Source organism: Hypanus sabinus, chromosome 27 (genome assembly GCF_030144855.1).
Source record: "Hypanus sabinus isolate sHypSab1 chromosome 27, sHypSab1.hap1, whole genome shotgun sequence".
NCBI lineage: Eukaryota > Metazoa > Chordata > Chondrichthyes > Myliobatiformes > Dasyatidae > Hypanus > Hypanus sabinus.
The window spans coordinates 36014886-36035175 of NC_082732.1; the positions used below are offsets into that span (position 1 = coordinate 36014886).

At 41.3% G+C, this 20290-nt stretch overlaps 1 protein-coding gene across 1 annotated transcript in view; it reads right to left on the bottom strand.

Annotated features, from left to right (window-relative positions):
- Positions 1-918: 918 nt before the first annotated feature.
- LOC132382221 (tumor necrosis factor receptor superfamily member 5-like) overlaps positions 919-20290 on the bottom strand; it is a 41026-nt gene continuing 21654 nt past the window's right edge. Inside the window, exons 5-10 of the mRNA XM_059952227.1 lie at positions 19344-19487; positions 15782-15875; positions 13576-13751; positions 11444-11469; positions 5239-5296; positions 919-2108 (exon numbers count right to left, since the gene is read on the bottom strand). Of these exons, the coding sequence (XP_059808210.1) occupies positions 5261-5296; positions 11444-11469; positions 13576-13751; positions 15782-15875; positions 19344-19487 (476 nt within the window). The 3' untranslated portion in view covers positions 919-2108; positions 5239-5260. The remainder of the gene's footprint in view (positions 2109-5238; positions 5297-11443; positions 11470-13575; positions 13752-15781; positions 15876-19343; positions 19488-20290) is intronic.

Consider the following 20290-nt stretch of genomic DNA (forward strand, 5'->3'; position numbering starts at 1 on the left):
GCCCCCATATTGTAACAACAGGCCTGATAAATGCTATCCTGAAAAAAATGATTCTGCTTTAAATTGTTATTTGCCTTTAAACCTAGCTTACTGTCCTGTGGTGGGGGGGGGGGGGAGGGACATGTCTTCAATAGGTATTCTGATTGTTGAAAGTCAGTTCCGACATGATTGTTTAGTTTAGAAACTGCAGCTCCTTTTCCCATTGGATAGCTGCCTGGTGTCGAGTTTCAAATCTCCTGGGCATATGGGAAGCACAAGTGCGAGGTCGTCTCTCTTCTTTGGTTTAAGGCAACCCATTGAGAAGGCATGCCTTGTGCGCACTTTTAGCTAAGTTTATTTGTTGAATGTTCAGCTTTGTAGTGTCTGTAACTTGGAGAACATAAATGTTTGGTTGAATTTTTATTTGTAAATGTATGATTAATACACCTATTCAAACTCTGTGCTTTCTGTCTCAGTCGCTGGACCTGCGAACCTGATTCAGCATTACATTTGGCGCTGTTTTGAGCAGAAGTGCATTTCTTTAATAGGTTATTTAAAAGAGAGGACCCTTAGTATGAGAGATACACGAGTCCCAGGGTGAGGGCTTTGGAAGTCTTGCTAACTCACTGATGGGTTATGAAATGCCGGTAGATTGATCAGACCAGTTGGATTTTGCCAGGGCTAAATGGGACATCACATTGTTCCTATACTTACATCGTTGGGTTTTCCTAGAAGAAAAGGTGCTGTCTGTTTTTTTTGCAGCGATTGTAAGACATCAGTATAAAACAATAGCAAGTCTCAAGAATAAATTGGAAGATCTCAGTCAGCACTATTATTCTGAGAGAATCACTATTGACAGCTCAAACTCGAGCTGCAAAGTTGGAGGATAAAAATATAGCGGTGACGTCTCAGCTAATGAAACTACAATTGGTCAGTGTGTACCGAGCTAATTCAGATTCAGATTCCGTTTATTGTCAATTAGAAACCACACATACAATGCAGTTAAAAAATGAGACAATGTCCTACGGAATGGTATCACAAAAAAGCACGCGAAAAACAGACCACACAAGAAAAACCACATAACGTTTGGTAATCCCCAGTCCAGAGTCCGGAGAGGCTGCTGCGTATCAATATCGCGCTACCATCTTAGCACGTTCCCCAGAAAGGAACTCCAAACCCATCAGACAAAACAAGACTACCCAGACACACCAAGTCAAGAGACCAGCTCTACCACCCAACAAACCAAAAACCTACACAAAACCACTTAGTTATAGTAAACATTTAGTTACAACAGTGCAGAGAATACCATAATTGATAAAAGACTAACTGACAAAAACCACATAATTATAACATATAGTTATATAACATTGGCAACCAGATCCCATTAAAGTTCAAGTCATGATGAGGAGGGGTGATGTTGGGCTGGGAGATAGGAATGTCTGCCTGGATGTTGAAAATGAGAGAGAGAGAGAGAGAGTAGACAGATAGATAGACTTTATTGATCCCAAAGGAAATTACAGTGTCAGAGTAGCATTACCAGTGTACAAATATACAAATATTTGAAGAGAAGAAAGAATAAAAAAAATTTAAAAAGATGTACAAGACCCCCCCCCCACCAGCAAAAAAGCATCAGCACCCTCCACCAAGCACTTGTATTGATGCAGCAAAGCATCAATAAAGACACAGACTTGCAGTACCCCAAAACTTCTTGTTCGCCCGGTCAATTCGACATACCACAGGCTCTCTCTCTCCCTAATACGGGAAAAAGAGGTGTCCCCATTTCACAGCAAGAGGGGAGACGTAACAAACAATTTGCTGATTTAGGATGTTAAAAGTCTTGCGTCGCTTTTTCCAAGCTCTGCACTTGTACAACTCTCCAGACATACAGCCCCCAGCAGCTAACCAGCTGCTCCCTATGTTCCGTATTCCCCCGCTATGCTTCAGTCAGGGGCACTGGACTGGAATCATCACATTCCCGGAACCCTGAAGGCGTGTTGCTTTACCAGGCCGCATCCTTGGGATATCAAAAAGCGGCCGGTCGTGAGGCCCTGAGAGCAGGTCCCATTCCCGCAAAGAACAGAAGTCAGAGTGTAACTCCATGTCAGTGTCTTCAAAAGATGCCCCCCACCCTGAAAAGGAAAAAAAGAGAGATATCAAAGATAGAAATAGAGCTGTTTTCAAGCAAGCAAAGGAGTCACAGTTTAGTGCCATCTTGACTTCGCCCTGCTGCCTGTCAAATTTTGTATAGCTTTCTTAATCTTTCAGTTCAAACTTTATTCATGATTAAAAATATAGTGGAATCTGGTTAATTGGGCCATCAGTTAATCAGAGCACGGAACAGATGATTTTACTCACTTCAACTCTAAACTGATTCCACAACCTATGGGCTCATTTCAAGGACTATAAAACTAAGGTTCTCAATATTATTTATTTGCAACAGCATGATTTGTCCTCTTAGGAACAGAACATTTGTTGTTTGTCCATCATTGTTTATGTGTAGTTTTTCATTGATTCTATTGTGTTTCTTAATATTTATTTGTGCCTGCAAATAAATTAATCTTAGGGTTGTGTAAGGTGATGTATATGTACTTTGATAATAAATTTACTTTTGAACTCTTTTATTTATCCTTGATACTTAAAATATTTGCTGCCTCTGTCACAAAAGTAATAAACTAAACAGAATATACTATTCAGTACCCTAAATCAACCACAAAATTCTTGCCATCTTCCACACAATGGAGTCTGGCATTTTCCAATCACTGTTACGCTTTTGAAATTTAGTGAGTTTTTAAAAAATTCAGCTAATATGGCAATTAGCTCTGCAGCCACTTCCTTTAAATCCAATAGATCCTTCAACTTGTCCCCATGTAGTTGTGTTTCCCTCACCTTTTGTCCATTGGGAGTGGGATTTTAAAGATGAGCTTTACTTGTCACAAGTATATTGAAATATACAGTGAAATGTTTTGTTTGCATCAATAATCAACGTAGTCTGAGGGCAGCCCACATGCGTTACCGTGCTTCCGGCACCAACATAGCATATCCACAACTTACATTTTTGGAATATGGGAGGAAACCCGTATGTCACAGGGAAGTTGTACAAACTCCTTTCAGATGGCAGAATCCAATTTAATATCACTGATGTACAGTACCGTGCAGAAGTCTTAGGCATGTATATAGTATATAGCTAAGGTACAGTACTGTATTTGTCAATGCGGTGCGGAGAGCAACTTTGTAAGTCTGGTGATAACAAAGGATGTTGGGAGTGGTGAAGTTGATGGGCTGGGGGGGTGGGGGGTGTGAGACAAATGGCACAGGAGGAGTGCTGTGGTGGAGGTGGCATGGGTGTGTTCATATCCAGCCCTGAGGCAGCAGGTAAGGTAATTTTATACCAAACAATTGGAATATTGATTATTGCAAAATGCCTCTCTGGTGCTTCCCACTCCCTCCCCTCTCCCTTCCTCTTTTTTCCAACCAGTCTGTCTGCCCCTTTCCCACGCTCAGTCCACAGTAGTGACCCATATCACAATGAGGTTTATCATTACTCACGTCATGAAATTTGCTTTTTTTTTGTAGTAGCAGCATTATAGTGCAATACATAAAATTACTACAGTTATGGACAATTGTCCTAGGCACCCTAGCTATACACTGTACACCCTATCCTTGTTATATGTGGGGGGACATTCCTTGTAGTCAAAGCATAATGTGAATAATTATTTAAATGGAGAAATTGTCAAGCAACAAAAGGCAAGATTCTGTTCCCAGCAGTAGCATCCCAGAGCTGTGTTACCTTCAGCTGATGCCGCGCTGTTTATAATTTCCAACTTTTTTCAAGTGTTAAAGCAGTTCTCTGCCGCTCAGCTGATGGCCCAGGACATGACATCGGGCAATTATGCGGCATAGTTAAATATTTCAAGCACAAAATCGCTGTACCGTAGGTAAAACCAACAAAAGTTTAAGAGCACAAGATCACGCATCCATACGTTACCAAAACCAATGTGGGACGGGTGGGATTGAGACGGTGAGGTGTGCGTAGTGACTTGTATTGGTGGGAAAGCAGTGCTCCTCGCATAACTGTGAGTTTTGGGCGCATAAGTTACAGAGAAAGGTTGAACAAGTTAGGTCTTTATTCTTTGGAGCATAGAAGGTTGAGGGGGGACTTGATAGAGGTATTTAAAATTATGAGGGGGATAGATAGAGTTGACGTGGATAGGCTTTTTCCATTGAGAGTAGGGGAGATTCAAACAAGAGGACATGAGTTGAGAGTTAGGGGGCAAAAGTTTAGGGGTAACACAAGGGGGAACTTCTTTACTCAGTTAGTGGTAGCTGTGTGGAACGAGCTTCCAGTAGAAGTGGTAGAGGCAGGTTCAATATTGTCATTTTAAAGAAAATTGGATAGGTATATGGACAGGAAAGGAATGGAAGGTTATGGGCTGAGTGCAGGTAGGTGAGAGTAAGCGTTCAGCACGGACTAGAAGGGCCAAGATGGCCTGCTTCCATGCTGTAATTGTTATATGGTTATATATACAAACACATACAGTACATATACACACATAATACTTTTACACAGTATATTGTTGGATTTGTTGTTTTGTAGGCACATTGCAGAGAAATATACACAGTATTTCTTATTGTAATTTATAAGTAAAAAATTAAATCCAATTACTAGAAAAAGAGAGCAAATGTTTTGAGGTTATGTTCATGACCATCCAGGACACTAGCAGCAGGGTAGATGCTGTTCCTAAAATGTTGAATGTGTGTGTTCAGGCTGTTGCATCTCCTCCCTAATGGTAGTAATAAGGAGAGGGCACATCCTCGGTGATGAGTTCCTTAATGATGGATGCCACTTTTTTTGAGGTATTACCTTCAGAAGATGTCTGTGATGGTGGGGAGGCTAGTGCCTATGATGGAGCTAGCTGAGTTTACAATGCTTTACAGATTTTTCCAAACCTGTGCAGTGACCCCCTCCATACCAGACAGTGATGCAACCAATTTGAATGTTCTGTACAAATGCAAAAATCTGATAGTGTCTTGGGTGACATACCAAACTTCGGTGATTTTTGGTGAGCAGTAAGAATTGAACCCCGATCGTTGGCAGTTTAAAGCATTATGAAGCATCTTCCATTTTATATGAGCCCAATTGTAACTTTTGAGATATTTGCAATATTCTCAACAGGAGAGAGTGACGTGAAAACACACTATGTATTTGCCATCTCTTTGCTTCCTGTCAGTAATTTGTCGATCTCAGGTTGCATTACTCACTTTATTACAGGTTATATTTACATCAGATGGATTCCAATTGTAGTCCATTTTTGGTCATCTGCAAATAAATGTGATACATCAGATGTTATGAATATTCTGAAGAGTTAATATCAAATTGTGGAATCACATCCAAAGCTACAGTGCCTATAAAAAGTATTCACCCTCCCCCTCCGGATGTTTTCTTGTTTTATTGTTTTACAACATTGAATCACAAGGTATTTAATTTGACTTTTTTGACACCGTTCAACAGAAAAGACTCTTTCGCGTTACAGTGAAAACAAATTTCTACAAATTGGCCTAAATTTTTTTGCTATTATTAAACACAAAATAATTGATGACATACATATTCATCTCCTTCAAGTCAGTATTTAGAATTTGCACCTTTTGGCAACAATTACAGTCTGGAGTCATGTGGAGAGGTCTCTATCAGCTTTGCACATCTGGAGACTGCAAAATTTCCTCATTCTTCCTTAGAAAACTGCTCGAGCTCTGTCAGATTGCATGGGGATCATGAGAGTTCGGCCACAAATTCTCAATTGGATTGAAGTGTGGACTCTGACTTAGCCACTCCAGGACATCAACTTTGTTGTTTTTAAGCCATTCCTGTGCAGGTTTGGCTTTATGCTTGGGATCATTGTCTTGGTAGAAAACAAATCTTTGCCCAAATCGCAGTTCTCCTGCAGACTGCCTCAGGTTTTCCTCCAGGATTTCCCTGTATTTTGCTGCATTTGTTTTACCCCCTACCTTCACAAGCCTTCCAGGGCCTGCTGCAGTGAAATATCCCCACAGCACGATGCAGCCACCACCATGCCTTACGGTAGGGATGGTGCGTTTTTGATGATGTGCGGTGTTTGGTGTTTAGTCTGATGGCCAAAAAGTTCAATTTTGGTTTCATCAGACCTTAGAACCTTCTTCCAAGCTAACTTCAGAGTCACCACAAGCCTTCTGGGAAACTTCTGAGATTTAGTTTGAGTTCTTTTCAACAGTGGCTTTCTCTTTGCCACTCTTCCATAAAGCTGTGACTGCTGAAGCACCCAGGCAATAGTTGTTGTATGCGCAGTCTCTCCTATCTCAGCTACTGAAGCTTGCAACTCCTCCAGAATTGTTATAGCCTCTAGGTGGCTTCTCTCACTAGTCCACTTCTTGTATGGTCACTCAGACTTTGAGATGGACCGCTCTAGGCATATTTACAGCTCTGCTATATTCGTTCCATTTCTTGATGATTGACTTAACTATACTCCAAGGGATATCCAGTGACTTGGAGATTTGCTTGTATCCAGGTCCTGATTTGTGCTTTTCAATAAACTTTTCGCGTTGTAGCTTGAAATGGTTTTTTTTTTGTCTTCATGGTGTAGTTTTTGCCAGGATACTGACTGACCACCAGTTGGACCTTCCAGATACAGATGTATTTTTACTACAATTAATTGAAACACCTTGAATGCACGCAGGTCTCCAGAAACAGTGGAGGAGGCCGTGGATGGGCATATCGGAATGGGAATGGGAAATGGAATTAAAATGGGTGGCCACTGGGAGATCCCCGCTTGTTCTGGAGGACAAAACATAGATGCTTGGCAAAGTGGTCTCTCAATCTACGTTGGGTGCTCTCCCTCTGGTGCTCCTCCCCACCCCTCCCTTCTTTCTTCCATGACCTTCCGTCTCTTTCACCAATCAACTTCCTAGCTCTTTGCTTTATCCCTCCTCCTCCAAGTTTCACCTGTCACCTGTTGTTTTTCTCTCCCTTCCCCCACCTTTCAAATCTACTTCACAGCTATTTTCTCCAGTCCTGCGAAGGGTTTCAGCCCAATACGTCGACTGTGTGTTTTTTTTCCCATAGGTCAGGGGTCGGCAACCTTTACCACTGAAAGAGCCATTTGGACCCGTCTCCCACAGAAAAGAAAACACTGGTAGCCACAAAACCCGTTTGATATTTAAAATGAAATAACACTGCATACAATGTTTTTTTTTGCCTTTATGCTATGTATAAACAAACTATAATGTGTTGCATTTATGAAATCGATGAACTCCTGCAGAGAAAACGAAATTACATTTCTGCATGCAACAAAAACATTTTGAACTCCGAAAAAAAGACGTTGGGTTGAAGGTTACTTTTAAGTAAAATAATCAATGTCTATTTGAGTCCTTCTTGTATTTATGAAAAACGCCGAACTTAAATTGTCCGCCAGCAGCAAACCAAAAATGTCAGCCAGCTGTCAACCTGAAAAATAAAAGGACTATTTCACTAAACAATGAAAAAATATACATATACGTAAAATAATAGGCAATTAAAATATTTATCATACTTGGTTAATGGGATTTCTGCTCCTGGACCTCAGTGCACAGCGTCTGCACATCAGGGCTGTATGATGTCACCTTCATCTTTACACAGGATCGCAAGCTGTCATTTGTGAGGCGTGCACAATGTTTGTTTTTAATAAAGTTCATGTTGGAGAACACCTGCTCACATACATATGTGGATCCAAAGATCGACAGGACTCCAAGCGCATACTTTTTAATGTTTACATAAATGTCGGGGATAGCATTCCATGTTTCGAACACAAGTTTGTCCGGTTTGGGGAGGTTTTCAATATCACTCCATCTGTGATTCTGAGCAAGAACGGCCTTCTGACGGGCAACATCTTCAAGGTCTGCTGTCAAGCATCTATATTTGGACACCCATATGTCTTTGTCGGCTATGTCGGCCAGTTCCATCTCAAGATCAGGTTGACTCACACCTGCAAATGCAGTTCTATTTAGTAGGGATGGATCGATGCTTAGGGGAGTGACCGGGAAGGATAATGTGTTTTTTACCTCTCTGAACTCACAGAAGCGTTTCCCAAATGATGTTTGCATTGCGATGATTGCAGAATGTAAATACTCCAAATTTATCATGTCGTGAGCTTGTTTGAACTCTCTCAAATTGGGGAAGTGAGACAATGTGCCTTTCTGTAAATCTCTGGCAAGCACTGTCAACTTGCGCTGGAATGCCAAAATATCCTCCAACACGTGCAGGGCTGTGCGTCCTTTCCCCTGAAGAGCTGTGTTCAGCGTGTTCAGGTGCGCTGTCATGTCTACCATGAAGTGTAGCTTTTCCAGGCACTCTGGCTGTTCCAGCTCAGGAAAGGTGAGACCTTTGCTGCCCAGGAAAGTTTTCACTTCTTCCAGACTCGCAACAAAGCGTTTCAGTACCTCCCCTCTGGACAGCCACCAGACTTTGTTGAGCAGCAGGAGATCAGAATATGCGCTTTCCAGCTTGTCCAGTTACAAACGGAATTGACAGTGATTTAAACTTTTTGCCATTATTTTATTGACACTCTGAATGACAACATCCATTACTTCTGTGCATTCCAGAGGAAATGTTTGAGCGCACAGTGCCTCTTGGTGCAAGATGCAGTGAAAAGTCAGCAGCTTTCTGTCCAGCGACTTCTGCAGTAAAACCACAAATCCCTTGTGCGCTCCTGTCATACTTGGTGCCCCATCAGTAGCTACTGACACCAGGTGGGTGGTCTTTATTACTTTGGCTCTTAAACAATTCAAGACAGCCTCACAGATGTTCTCCCACCGTGTTTGGCCTTTTAGAGGTATCAACTCAATCATTTCTTCCTGTGGCCCGGCAGAGTTTACATACCGGCAGAACAGCGCTATTTGTTCAGTATCACCTTTGTCTTTAGACTCGTTACAGGCAATCGAGTAGGCCACAGCTGAATTGATGTCTTTAATTTACTGTCTTCTGATGTCTTCTGCCATTTTTATGGTTCTGTCTTTGACAGTCTTTGCAGAGAGGGGCATATCCCTGATTTTCTGCACAATTTCATTCTTGTTTTTAAAGTCCGTGAATAGATGTTCTGAAATTTTAATGAAAGATTCTTTTATATATTCACCATCTGTAAGCTGCTTCCCGTGCCTGACTATTTCCTGAGCGGCAACAAAACTAGCATATGTCATTGATTTTCCAGTCATCATCCACTTCTTGAAATGATTTTTGCTCAGATCAACCTTCCGCATCAGTTCCGAAATGGCTTTTTTTCTCTCATCTCCATCCGGATATTTTTGAGCAAAGGCTGCGTGTTTATTCTGGAAATGTCTTGCGACTTTTGACTTTTTGTTGTTTGTGAGTTTCTCATTGCATATTAAGCATACCGGTAAACCAGTCTCGTCAGCAGTGAAAGCAAATGAATCTGCCCACGTGTTATTAAACATTCTGTTTTCTTCAGTCACTTTTCTTTTTTTTAAGAATTCTCCATAGTTAGCCTACCTTGGATCGAAAAATTAAAGAAATCGCGCACTGGCGGGTGTCAGGCATTGGCCATGGTGACGTATATTAATAGCGACAAAAAACATGTTTTATTTAGATTGTACAAGATCACCATAATCTTCAAATTTAGAATTACATTTCAAAAACTAACAAACTAACATAAAATACATTTTAATTAAATACTCATCATTTATTTTCCAAAACCATAGGGAGCCGCAGCACAGAGATGAAAGAGGCGCATGCGGCTCCGGAGCCGCGGGTTGCCGACCCCTGCCATAGGTGCTGCCTTTCCTGCTAAGTTCCTCTCCACTGAACTAATTATGTGTTTTCTAAAACCAATTGGCTGCACCAGTGATGGTTTGGTGTGTCATATTAAATGGATGAATACTTATGCAATAAGGTTTGTGTTTTATATCTGTAATTAATTTAGATCAATTTTTAGAGATCTGGTTTCACTTTGATGCAGAAGTCTTTTTTTCTGTTGATCAGTGTCAAAAGGAGCCAAAATAAATCGACTGTGATTCAATGTTGTAAAACAATAAAACAGGAAAACATCCAAGGGCGGGGTTGGGGGGAATACTTTTTATAGGCTCTGTACAAAGAAACACAGCATATTGAAGGAAAATCAAAATAAAAATTACAGGTGCTGACAAGGCAATAAAATGCACAATTGCAGGAAACACTCTGCAGGTAACAGCATCCATGGGTAGAGAGTTAACATGTTGATAAAGTGTTTTCAACATCACATATTAACTGTTTCTCTTTACACAGATGCTGAATTGTTCACATGATGAATGTCACCCTTTTAGCCTGACTGAAGTAACTGATTTTTGATGTTCGGGATGCTTATGTGCGATAAACATTTTACGTTGTCCACGTTGCCCAGTGTAATTTGTATTTAATTTTCCTTCCTGTTGATGGCATCCTACATTAATCTTCCATTTCATAGCATCTATTCTACACAATGGTTCAATGCTACATATTATCTATATTTATATCATAAAATAAATTTGTGCTACATTTTCAGCCTTTGTTATTTTGTAAAAATAGAGCTTCTATGTCATGTAATGAACAATGTATTAAAAAGTTTACCTATTGGCAATATTAATGATTAATAAAGTTGTAAAAAAGACAAAACCAATCACTGATCCAAATCACACAACGTAGTGATAGAAAGCACTACAGGTGTCCAATGACTTTTTGTCTCCCTCTCTCTCCCTCTTGTTGTCCTTGTCTCTATACCCAGCTCTTCGAATAAGTCACAACCCATCTTAATATTCCCACTAGCACAACAAAATTGGCCTTTTTTATATCCTTCAAGATCCCTTACTTTAATGCATGGGAAAGTGCCAGATCATATTTGCACTTGCAAAATCTTCTCCCCCTTCCCAGACAAACATATTTACCACCATTATCTACTGGGATAATGTGTTACAGACTAGTGCTCACACTAAACTCTCCAAACACTGCTGTGGACTGGTTCCTTGTACTTTCTCAAAACATTTCCAGATTCTAAACTTTAAACACCATTTTGTCTTACAAACACCCATCAAACTCGCCTCACATATTTCATTCCTAGATGTTTTCTGAGATCTGGCAGCCAAAACTGTTCAGAATCTGCCAATGAGATGGAAAATAAATCAACGATGGTGAATGGTGAAGCAGACTCAATGAGCTGATTAGCCTAATTCAGCCCCATGTCTTGCGGCCTTATTAGTAACCTCGGTACTTAACACATCAGGTACAATCCGCTGATATTACCCTTCAACATAGTTTGTAACTGGTGAAATTACGCATCGTTTCAAGATAAGAATAATGTGCAGGGAAAACATAACATGACATTATTTGAATTAAACTGCAGTCAGTTTGCGTTCTGTTGTCAATATTATTTCTGCAGGAATTACAATTTATTGTGCGTGCCATTTAAATATTGGAGAGATATTATGTACTTACACTGGTGCCTAGAATGTTCCGGTTACCTATCAAAAACACAAAGAGGTTTCCACAAAAAGTACTGTGAAATTAATTTACCATATTTCTATTTTGCTCTACCATATGTTACATAAAATTAATGGAGTTTAAGTAGCAAATTACATTCTCGCATCAATCTACAAGAATGGTGTGTTTGAGATTGTTTTTCCAAAGTGACATCACCAGTCTGAAGCTGGAGTGTTCCCATCACAACAATAATGTTTGATGAAAGATTCCACCGCTGCCCAATGGAGCCATTTTTAAATGGACAGCTCCGTTCTGATCATGTTAATATTGTGATAAACAAAATGGTCGAGACATTTCCACAAAGTCTCCATTGTCTGAAGACAGAACCACAGCAGTAAGCAAAATTCCAGCATTTATCCCAACTCTAGGAAGTGCATCCATCAGGGTATCAAGGGAAACTCTCAGAACTTCTGTCAATGAAACTCAGTTGTTACGTTTGGCCTAAGTTCACCTTCATGGACTCTCTCCATGTTCAACCTGGTTTGGGGCTCGTGCGCAACATTTTCATCTTATCCCACTCCTTTTAAACTTGGAACCACTTTCTCCATATGCACCAGAATTAAAGTCCAATTTATCAGAGCAGGAATGCTATTCCCAATGAATTTACTGGGAATGAAATTCTGAAGAATTTAATAGGAGCGTTGGAAAAAATACTGGCAAATTAGACAATGTGTTGGATAGCCTCAAAGAAAGATTCGGGGCAGGAAATTCCTGAGATTAGAGGACTGGTGGATGGTAAATTCAGGGATGATCAGGAATCTTGAGATTGCAGGATTGCATAAGGTTGAAGGGAAGAAATAGGGGTTGTCCAAGGTCAGGGAAGGACTTGAAAATGGGTATTAAGATCTAAAACTTGAAGAGCACTTGTGCCAGGAGTTAATGTTAATTAGCAAGTAGGACAGCAGATCAGACAAGTGTAAAAGTAGCAAAGGGGTAACTAGGGATTTCAGCAGAGAATAAGCTGGCATCATCCGGTCAAGATGGCACCAAGGTGGCTACATGTCTATGTAGGTCTGTAGCAGTGGATCTGGGGATAGTGTGAGGAGATGGGCGTCAGGTTAGGGTTGAGGGACGCGAACAGGGTTGGATGTCAGGCACAGTAAATGAAGAGTCAGGGGTAGGAGCTGGTGTTTGAGTCAAGTTGCTGCGAGATGTGATGTCCATCGATGGTGCAGCTCAGACAGTTTTTTTTTGGGTTCATATGGATGGTTTGGGGATAGCATGGGGATTCAGAGGTCTGGTTTGGATTTATGGACAGGGATGAGGGAGAATGGAGAGTCAGGGGCATGAGCCCGTTTTCCAAATTCAAGTTGGAATGCTCCAGGGTCAGAGGTCCCCTAGAGATTAATGTGAGGTCAGAAGTCGAGACCGGAGACACTTTTCTGTTGAAAGTCAACGATCCCGGAGATTGGGTTGGTTGAGGCCCGAAGGTCAAACCTGTGACTGGCAAGTCCTGGGGTTGATACCCAGAGGTCAGTGGTTCAGAGATGAAAGCTGAAGACTGAAGTCCAGAGCTCAGCGAGATGGGAGGCAGACAGTGAGTCCAGGCCAGAGACTGGGGGTCAGAGGCCTGACGAGTGCAAGTCTGGAAGTCTGAGCCAGAGTCTGGAGGTGGGAAGTCCGATATCTGAGAGCTTGAGAGCCCGGAGCCAAAACCTGGAGGCCCGGAGGCGGCCTGTTCTGGGGTTGCAGGCCTGCGTGTGTTCGAGTGCGAGGTTGGGAAAGCGGCTTCTTTTGCTGTTCTTGTTTTGTTCTGTTGTTGTTTTTGTTTGTGTTGTTCTGTAGAGTGTGTTTTGTTGCTGTTGTGCTGATCGTGGTGGGCAAGCTGTACTGGCGTTGGAATGTGTCTGACACTTGCAGGCTGTCCCCAGCACACCCTTGGCTGTCAGTTGTTAACACAAACAACACATTTCAAGGTATGTTTATATGATAAAGAAATAAATCAGAATCTGAAAAAAAAACAAGAGCTATGTAGGAGGGAAGGGTTAGATTGATTTTAGAGTAGGTTAAAAGGTCAACATAATGTCATGAGCTAAAGGGCCTGTACTGTGCTGTAATATTCTATGTTCTATAACTCAATCACATACCTTGTTTACATTTGTGTTTCCTCCACAAAACATATGCCACGATACCAAGAAAAATTCCGATGAAAGCAACAGTCACAACAACATGAATGGTACCTATCCCGTTGTGCTCTGCTTTACACTTCACGTCAGCTTCAGCGCTCCCTGGTTCGACCTGTTTAAGTTTGAGTGTTTCACATCTGGGGAAGACATACAAAAACATAAATCCATACAAATACCTGTGATAGTTGCTCAAAGTTTAATTATAATAAATCTGTTATTGAAATGTCATTGTATCAGCAGTCGATCAATAAGAGGTCAACTGTCAATGATCTACAGGATCTTTCACTTCCACCTGAGTGGGCAGACAAGGCCGTGGTTTAACATCTCTCCCGAGACACTCACTGGAACGACAGCCTAGATTCGGGGCACAAGTGTCAGAAATTGGACTTGAACCCACAACCTTCTGACTCACGGATGGTGCAGTGTCAACTTCTGAATAACAATGTTCATTTAAAAACATTCCAGAAGACATGATGTGACAAAGTAATGTAGACATTAAGGGGTGGTTGAGTCCCTTTGTCTGTGTAATGTTGTAAAGTTTGCATAATGTTGTACAGTCTAGTCTGTTGCGAAATGACCAAAAGAGCCGAATATATAAATAAATGGAAAGGGAAGCGAGAGATGACAGTTACAAACGACCAGTCCAAATGCAAACAGACAGGAGGAGTGAGGTAGGCTAGAACCACAGAAGACCATGATGATACTCATGGTGTCTTTGTTAGGCACAAGAAGTACTGGACTAAAGTCATCACTGAGTGTCTATGACAAGTACAACGTAAAACGTACTCACAATAGCATCACAGGCATGGAGAATCAGAGACACCACATTCACAATAAAAACATCAACTAAACGGATTACACACAGGGTTTACTGTAAAGAATGCAATTAGTACAAGGACAGATCAGCATTGTTTCTGTAGTGTGGTTACTTAAGGATGAAGAAAAGTTGTTCTCACCTTTTGCAGACCTGTAAGGAACACAACACTCTCTAAATTAAATTGGACTGTCAAAATGATTTTTTCTCCCCCTGGAAACTGCTGCCTAAATGCAAAAGCTCCCAGTTATTTCTGAAGTGAGTGACTTCTATTTGGGATACAGAAAGGAAGATCCAGATAATGAGGCAATTCACTGAAAGATCTCCCATATAGGGCTAGGCAAAAGAGTGAAATACTTTCCAAATGTACATCACTGGGCAGATCACAGAGAAACACAGAACAGTGTTTGCAACAAACAGGATTTCAACAACGTTCTAACTTCTTAACTGTACGCTAGTGCAAATGATTCTTTCTGAAGGGCGGATTGTGAAAGATTCAAGATTGGGGTTGGGGCGACACGGGTTCAATTCCTGAAGCTGCCAGTTAGAGGTTTGTACGATCTTCCTGTCACTGCGGAGGTTTCCTCGGGGTGCTCTGGTTTCCTCCCACAATCCAAAGACGGACTGGTTGGTAGGATCATTGGTTATTGTAAATTGTCCCGGGATTTGCTGGGATTAAATTGGGAAACGTCGGGCAGCACAGCTCAAATGGCCAGAGGGGTCTGCTCCATGCTGTATTTCAGTAAATATATAAATATTGTGTATAGCAATTCTTTAGTGTACAAGTGTAAAGGAGAATGAAATGATAGCTACTCCGGATTCAATGGGGCATAAAACAAAAAAAATACACAAATTCTGCTCCCATGTCTTCCGGTCATGTAGTAGGTTCTGGGGAGAAGGCAGGGGGTGGGGAGGATAATAAATCAGCAAATATTGAACAGCAGAGGAGACTTGATGGGTCGAATTGTCTAATTCTGTTCCTAAGTCTGATGTTCTTAAGGAATACAATAACAAAACTTGAAAAACACAATAATTATCAATACACAAACAATCCTATAAAACACAATGTACAAGTAACTGTTACACACACAGAATGATGATATGTACATAAAGTGATGCTGGGTGATGTGTATGTAGTAGTGTGGGGAGTGGTGGGTTGGGTTAATGGGGGTGGTGGTGTTGATCAGACTGACAGCTTGGGGGAAGTAACTGTTCTTGAGGCTCGTGGTCCTGGCATGGTCACTGTGTCGCCTCTTCCTTGATGGTTAGGACAACGGGAAAGGAGGTATTGTGAAAAATCAACAAGAGGTGGTACTTTCTGAACATGGATACCGTGGAGTCTGAGGTACTTACACTGTCCAGTTCTTACATTCTTCAGTTGTTGAAGCTTCGCTTGAAAATGTTCCATGAGGACATTTCTCACACACAGTATCATTGAAAGGTGTTCCTGAAATACAGAATCAATGCCATTGTGGGTAACTTGTAGAGTCTATAATACCAGTGTCAGAGAGACCTTGCTACTTTCCACACTCCTCTTCATACGGTTAATTTTCTTCACCTGTGAACAATGTTTAACAATGAATCAAGTAAACTAGCTATTTTTGCACTTCCACTTTCAACAGTGATGAAGTTGTCACCCGTAGCATGTTGAATCCACTTCACTGAGTAGTTCTCAGTGTTTAACAGCAAATATTTTTTTAACCTGTTCTGACATCCACAAATCCCTTCAGTCAGTTACTAATACACCCATGCTTCTCGGTCACTCCACTGTACGAATAACAGTCCCAGCTCCGAGCAGCACAGGAAAGGAACAGGCTGTAGTGGTTTCCTTTCCTAATGGAGGAACAGTGTGTGGGCTTCTGTATCAGCTAAAGAATTTACTCAGACTTCAGAATAACAGTGAGAGAAGAGGGCATATAAGGCAATAACAAACTAACAATGATATCAGAGCTGAGGGGGAATATTTTTTGCCAGAGGGTGGTGAGTCTGTGGAATTCCTTGCCATTGACAGCTGTCGAGGCCAAGTCATTCAGTATATATAATGCGGAAGTTGACGGGTTTTTGATTAGTAAAGGTGTCAAAACTGAACTGAAGAAATGGAGGAAGGGGTGGTTGACTCACAAATAGAGAAATCCTGGAGAAGGTGCAGAGGGAGGATATGCAGGTGATAGAGATGAGATAGAGTTGCAAATTGCTCAGCTGCCTCTCTGAGTAAAGAAGTTCCCCCTCGTGTTATCCCTAAACTTTTCCCCCTCAACTCTCAACTCATGTCCTCTTGTTCGAATCTCCCCTACTCTCAATGGAAAAAGCCTATCCATATCAACTCTATCTATCCCCCTCATCATTTTAAATACCTCTATCAAGTCTCCCCTCAACCTTCTACGCTCCAAAGAATAAAGACCTAACCTGTTCAAACTTTCTCTGTAATTTAGGTGCTGAAACCCAGGTACCATTTCTAGTAAATCTCCTCTGTACTCTCTCTATTTTGTTGACATTTATCCTATAATTCGGTGACCAGAACTGTACACAATACTCCAAATTTGGCCTCACCAATGCCTTGTACAATTTTAATATTATATCCTAACTCCTATACTCAATGCTCTGATTTATAAAGGCCAGCATACCAAAAGCTTTCTTCACCACCCTATCCACGTGAGATTCCACCTTCAGGGAACTATGCACCATTATTCCTAGATCACTCTGTTCTACTGCATTCCTCAATGCCCTACCATTTACCATGTATGTCCTATTTTGATTAGTCCTACCAAAATGTAGCACCTCACACTTATCAGCATTAAACTCCATCAGCCATCTTTCAGCCCACTCTTTTAACTGGCCTAAATTTCTCTGCAAGCTTTGAAAACCTACTGCATTATCCACAATGCCATCTATCTTAGTATCAACTGCATACTTACTAATCCAATTTACCACACCATCATCCAGATCATTAATGTATATGACAAACAACAATGGACCCAGTACAGATCCTTGGGGCACACCACTAGTCACCGGCCTCCAACCTGACAAACAGTTATCCACCACAACTCTCTGGCATCTCCCACTCAGCCACTGTTGAATTCATTTCACTACTTCAATATTAATACCCAACAACTGAACTTTCCTAACTAACCTTCTGTGTGGAACCTTGTCATAGGCCTTACTGAAGTCCATATACACAAAATCCAGTGCTTTACCCTTGTCAACTTGTCAATTCAATCAGATTTGTCAAACATGACCTTCCAAGCACAAATCCATGTTGACTGCTCCTAATTAGGAATAGTCAGCATGGCTTTGTCAAGGGCAGATCCTGCCTTACAAGCCTGATTGAATTTCTTTGAGGATGTGACTAAACACATTGATGAAGGTAGAACCGTAGATGTAGTGTATATGGATTTCAGCAAGGCATTTGATAAGGTACCCCATGCAAGGCTTATTGAGAAAGTAAGGAGGCATGGGATCCAAAGGGACCTTGCTTTGTGGATCCAGAATTGGCTTGCTCACAGAAGGCAAAGAGTGATTATAGACGACTTATATTCTGCATGGAGGTCGGTGACCAGTGGTGTGCTTCAGGAATCTGTTCTGGGACCCCTTCTGTTCGTGATTGTTATAAATGACCTGGATGAGGAAGTGGAGGGATGAGTTAGTAAATTTGCTGATGACACAAAGGTTGGGGGTGTTGTGGATAGTGTGGAGAGCTGTCAGGTTACTGCGGGACATCGATAGGATATAACATTGGACTGAGAAGTGGCAGATGGAGTTCAACCCAGATAAGTGTGAGGTGGTTCATTTTGGTAGGTCAAACATGATGCAGAATATAGTATTAATAGTAAGACTCTTGGCAGTGTGGAGGACCAGAGGGATCTTGGGGTCCTAGACCATAGGACACTCAAAGCTGCTGTGCAGGTTGATTCTGTGGTTAAGGCAGTATACGGTGCATTGGGCTACGACAATCGTGGGATTGAGTTTAGGAGCTGAGAGGTATTGTTACAGCTATATAGAAACCTGGTCAGGTCCCACTTGGAGTACTGTGCTCGGTTCTGGTCACCTCACTACAGGAAGGATGTGAAACTATAGAAAGGGTGCAGGGGAGATTTACAAGGATGTTGCCTGGATTGGAGACCATGCCTTATGAGAATAGGTTGAGTGAACTTGGCCTTCTCTCCTTGGAGTGACGGAGGATGAGAGGTGACCTGATAGAGGTGTATAAAATGATGAGAGGCATTAATTGTGTGGATAGTCAGAAGCTTTTTCCCAGGGCTGAAATGACTAGCACAAGAGGGCATATTTTTAAGGTGCTTGGAAGTAGGTACTGAGGTGATGTCGGGGTAAGTTGTTTTTTTAAAAAAAAAACTCAGAGTGGTGAACACGTGGAATGGGCTGCCGGTGACGGTGGTGAAGGCAGATATGATGGGGTCTTGTAAGAAACTCCTGGATAGGTACCTGGAGCTTAAAAAAAAGTGGGCTAGGGGTAATCTTAGGTAATTTCTAATTAAGTACATATTTGGCACAGCATTGTGGGCTGAAGGCCTGTATTGTGCTGTAGGTTTTCTGTGATTCTAAAAGTTACATGGAGAAGGCAGGAGAATTGCCAAGGGATTAAGAGTGATAATAAATCAGCCTTGATGGAATGGCAGAACAGATCTGATGGTCCAATTTCTGCAGTCAGGAGTGCACATTCAAGCAAAAAAAAAGGACAATTGTGGCTGAAAGTCAAGACTGCCCAATAGTAGGTAAAAATGGAAAGTGGGATGAACTGGCTTCTTAAGCTAGAAATCCAAAGACCATTCCAGCTACGCTCAAAGTAGGGGGCCTCAGGCAGCCAAAATCAGAGCAAACTCCAGTTGGTGCTAATGATTTCAATTTCCCCTGTCCTGCCCAGGGCACATCACTTAGTAATGACACTCCATCAACCTACCTTTCTCTTTAACTCCTTCACCAGGCGGGCATTCGGTGTGCTTTCCGGCCATCTGACAGCTGTCAATGCAATAATACCCTTCCCTGGGCTCACATATCGTATTGCGAGTGGCAGTACAGTTTTCTTTAGTTTGAAGTCCCAGCTCTGTAAATACGAAACATTTGAGGTTGATATTGAATTACAATAAACTGCTTTCTGTTTCAAGTTAGACAGAAGATGATATCAAACTGAATCAGGATTTGCCTGCTGAACCCCTCGTACCTGCTCCGCCATTCAAAAAGATCTCAGCATCTCTCTCTTACACTATCCCCACATCACTCAAAATCTAAAAATATATCACTCTTGGTCTTAAACACGCACAGCTGGTGAGCCTCTCAAAGTAGCTGTGCTCTTAGTCCGACACTGTGACCCCATGTTCCAGATAATCCCAGCAAGGGAAGATGTTATTCTCATCAATCCCACTAAAACTTTATTTTTAAACAAGTGTTGTATGATCATTTCTCATTCTCCTTCTAAGCTCTAGAGTAATATAGGCCCAGTTAATCTTTCCTCATAAGACAATTCCTTATCCCAGGAATTCTTGTTTGGCTTCCTCTACCAAAAATATGTCCATCTTCAGACCAAGACACCAGACGTGTTCACAACTTCCAGGTACAGTCTCACGAGAGCTCCACAAACTTCTAAACTATACTCCATTTTTCCATTATTAATCAAAGTGAATAAAGAATTTTATATTCCATTTACCATGTCACCCTTTCACTTAGCCTGTCCATATCCTTTCTTTCTTTCTTTCTTCCTAAATCTTTTTAGTAATATTAGTAATATGGACAGAATACAAATGATATATTGATAAAGAAATTACCAACATACAAATTCCATTACATATGAAAAAAACATACATAATAGTTACAATATAAATGAGTTTACCAAGACATAAGCCATAAAAT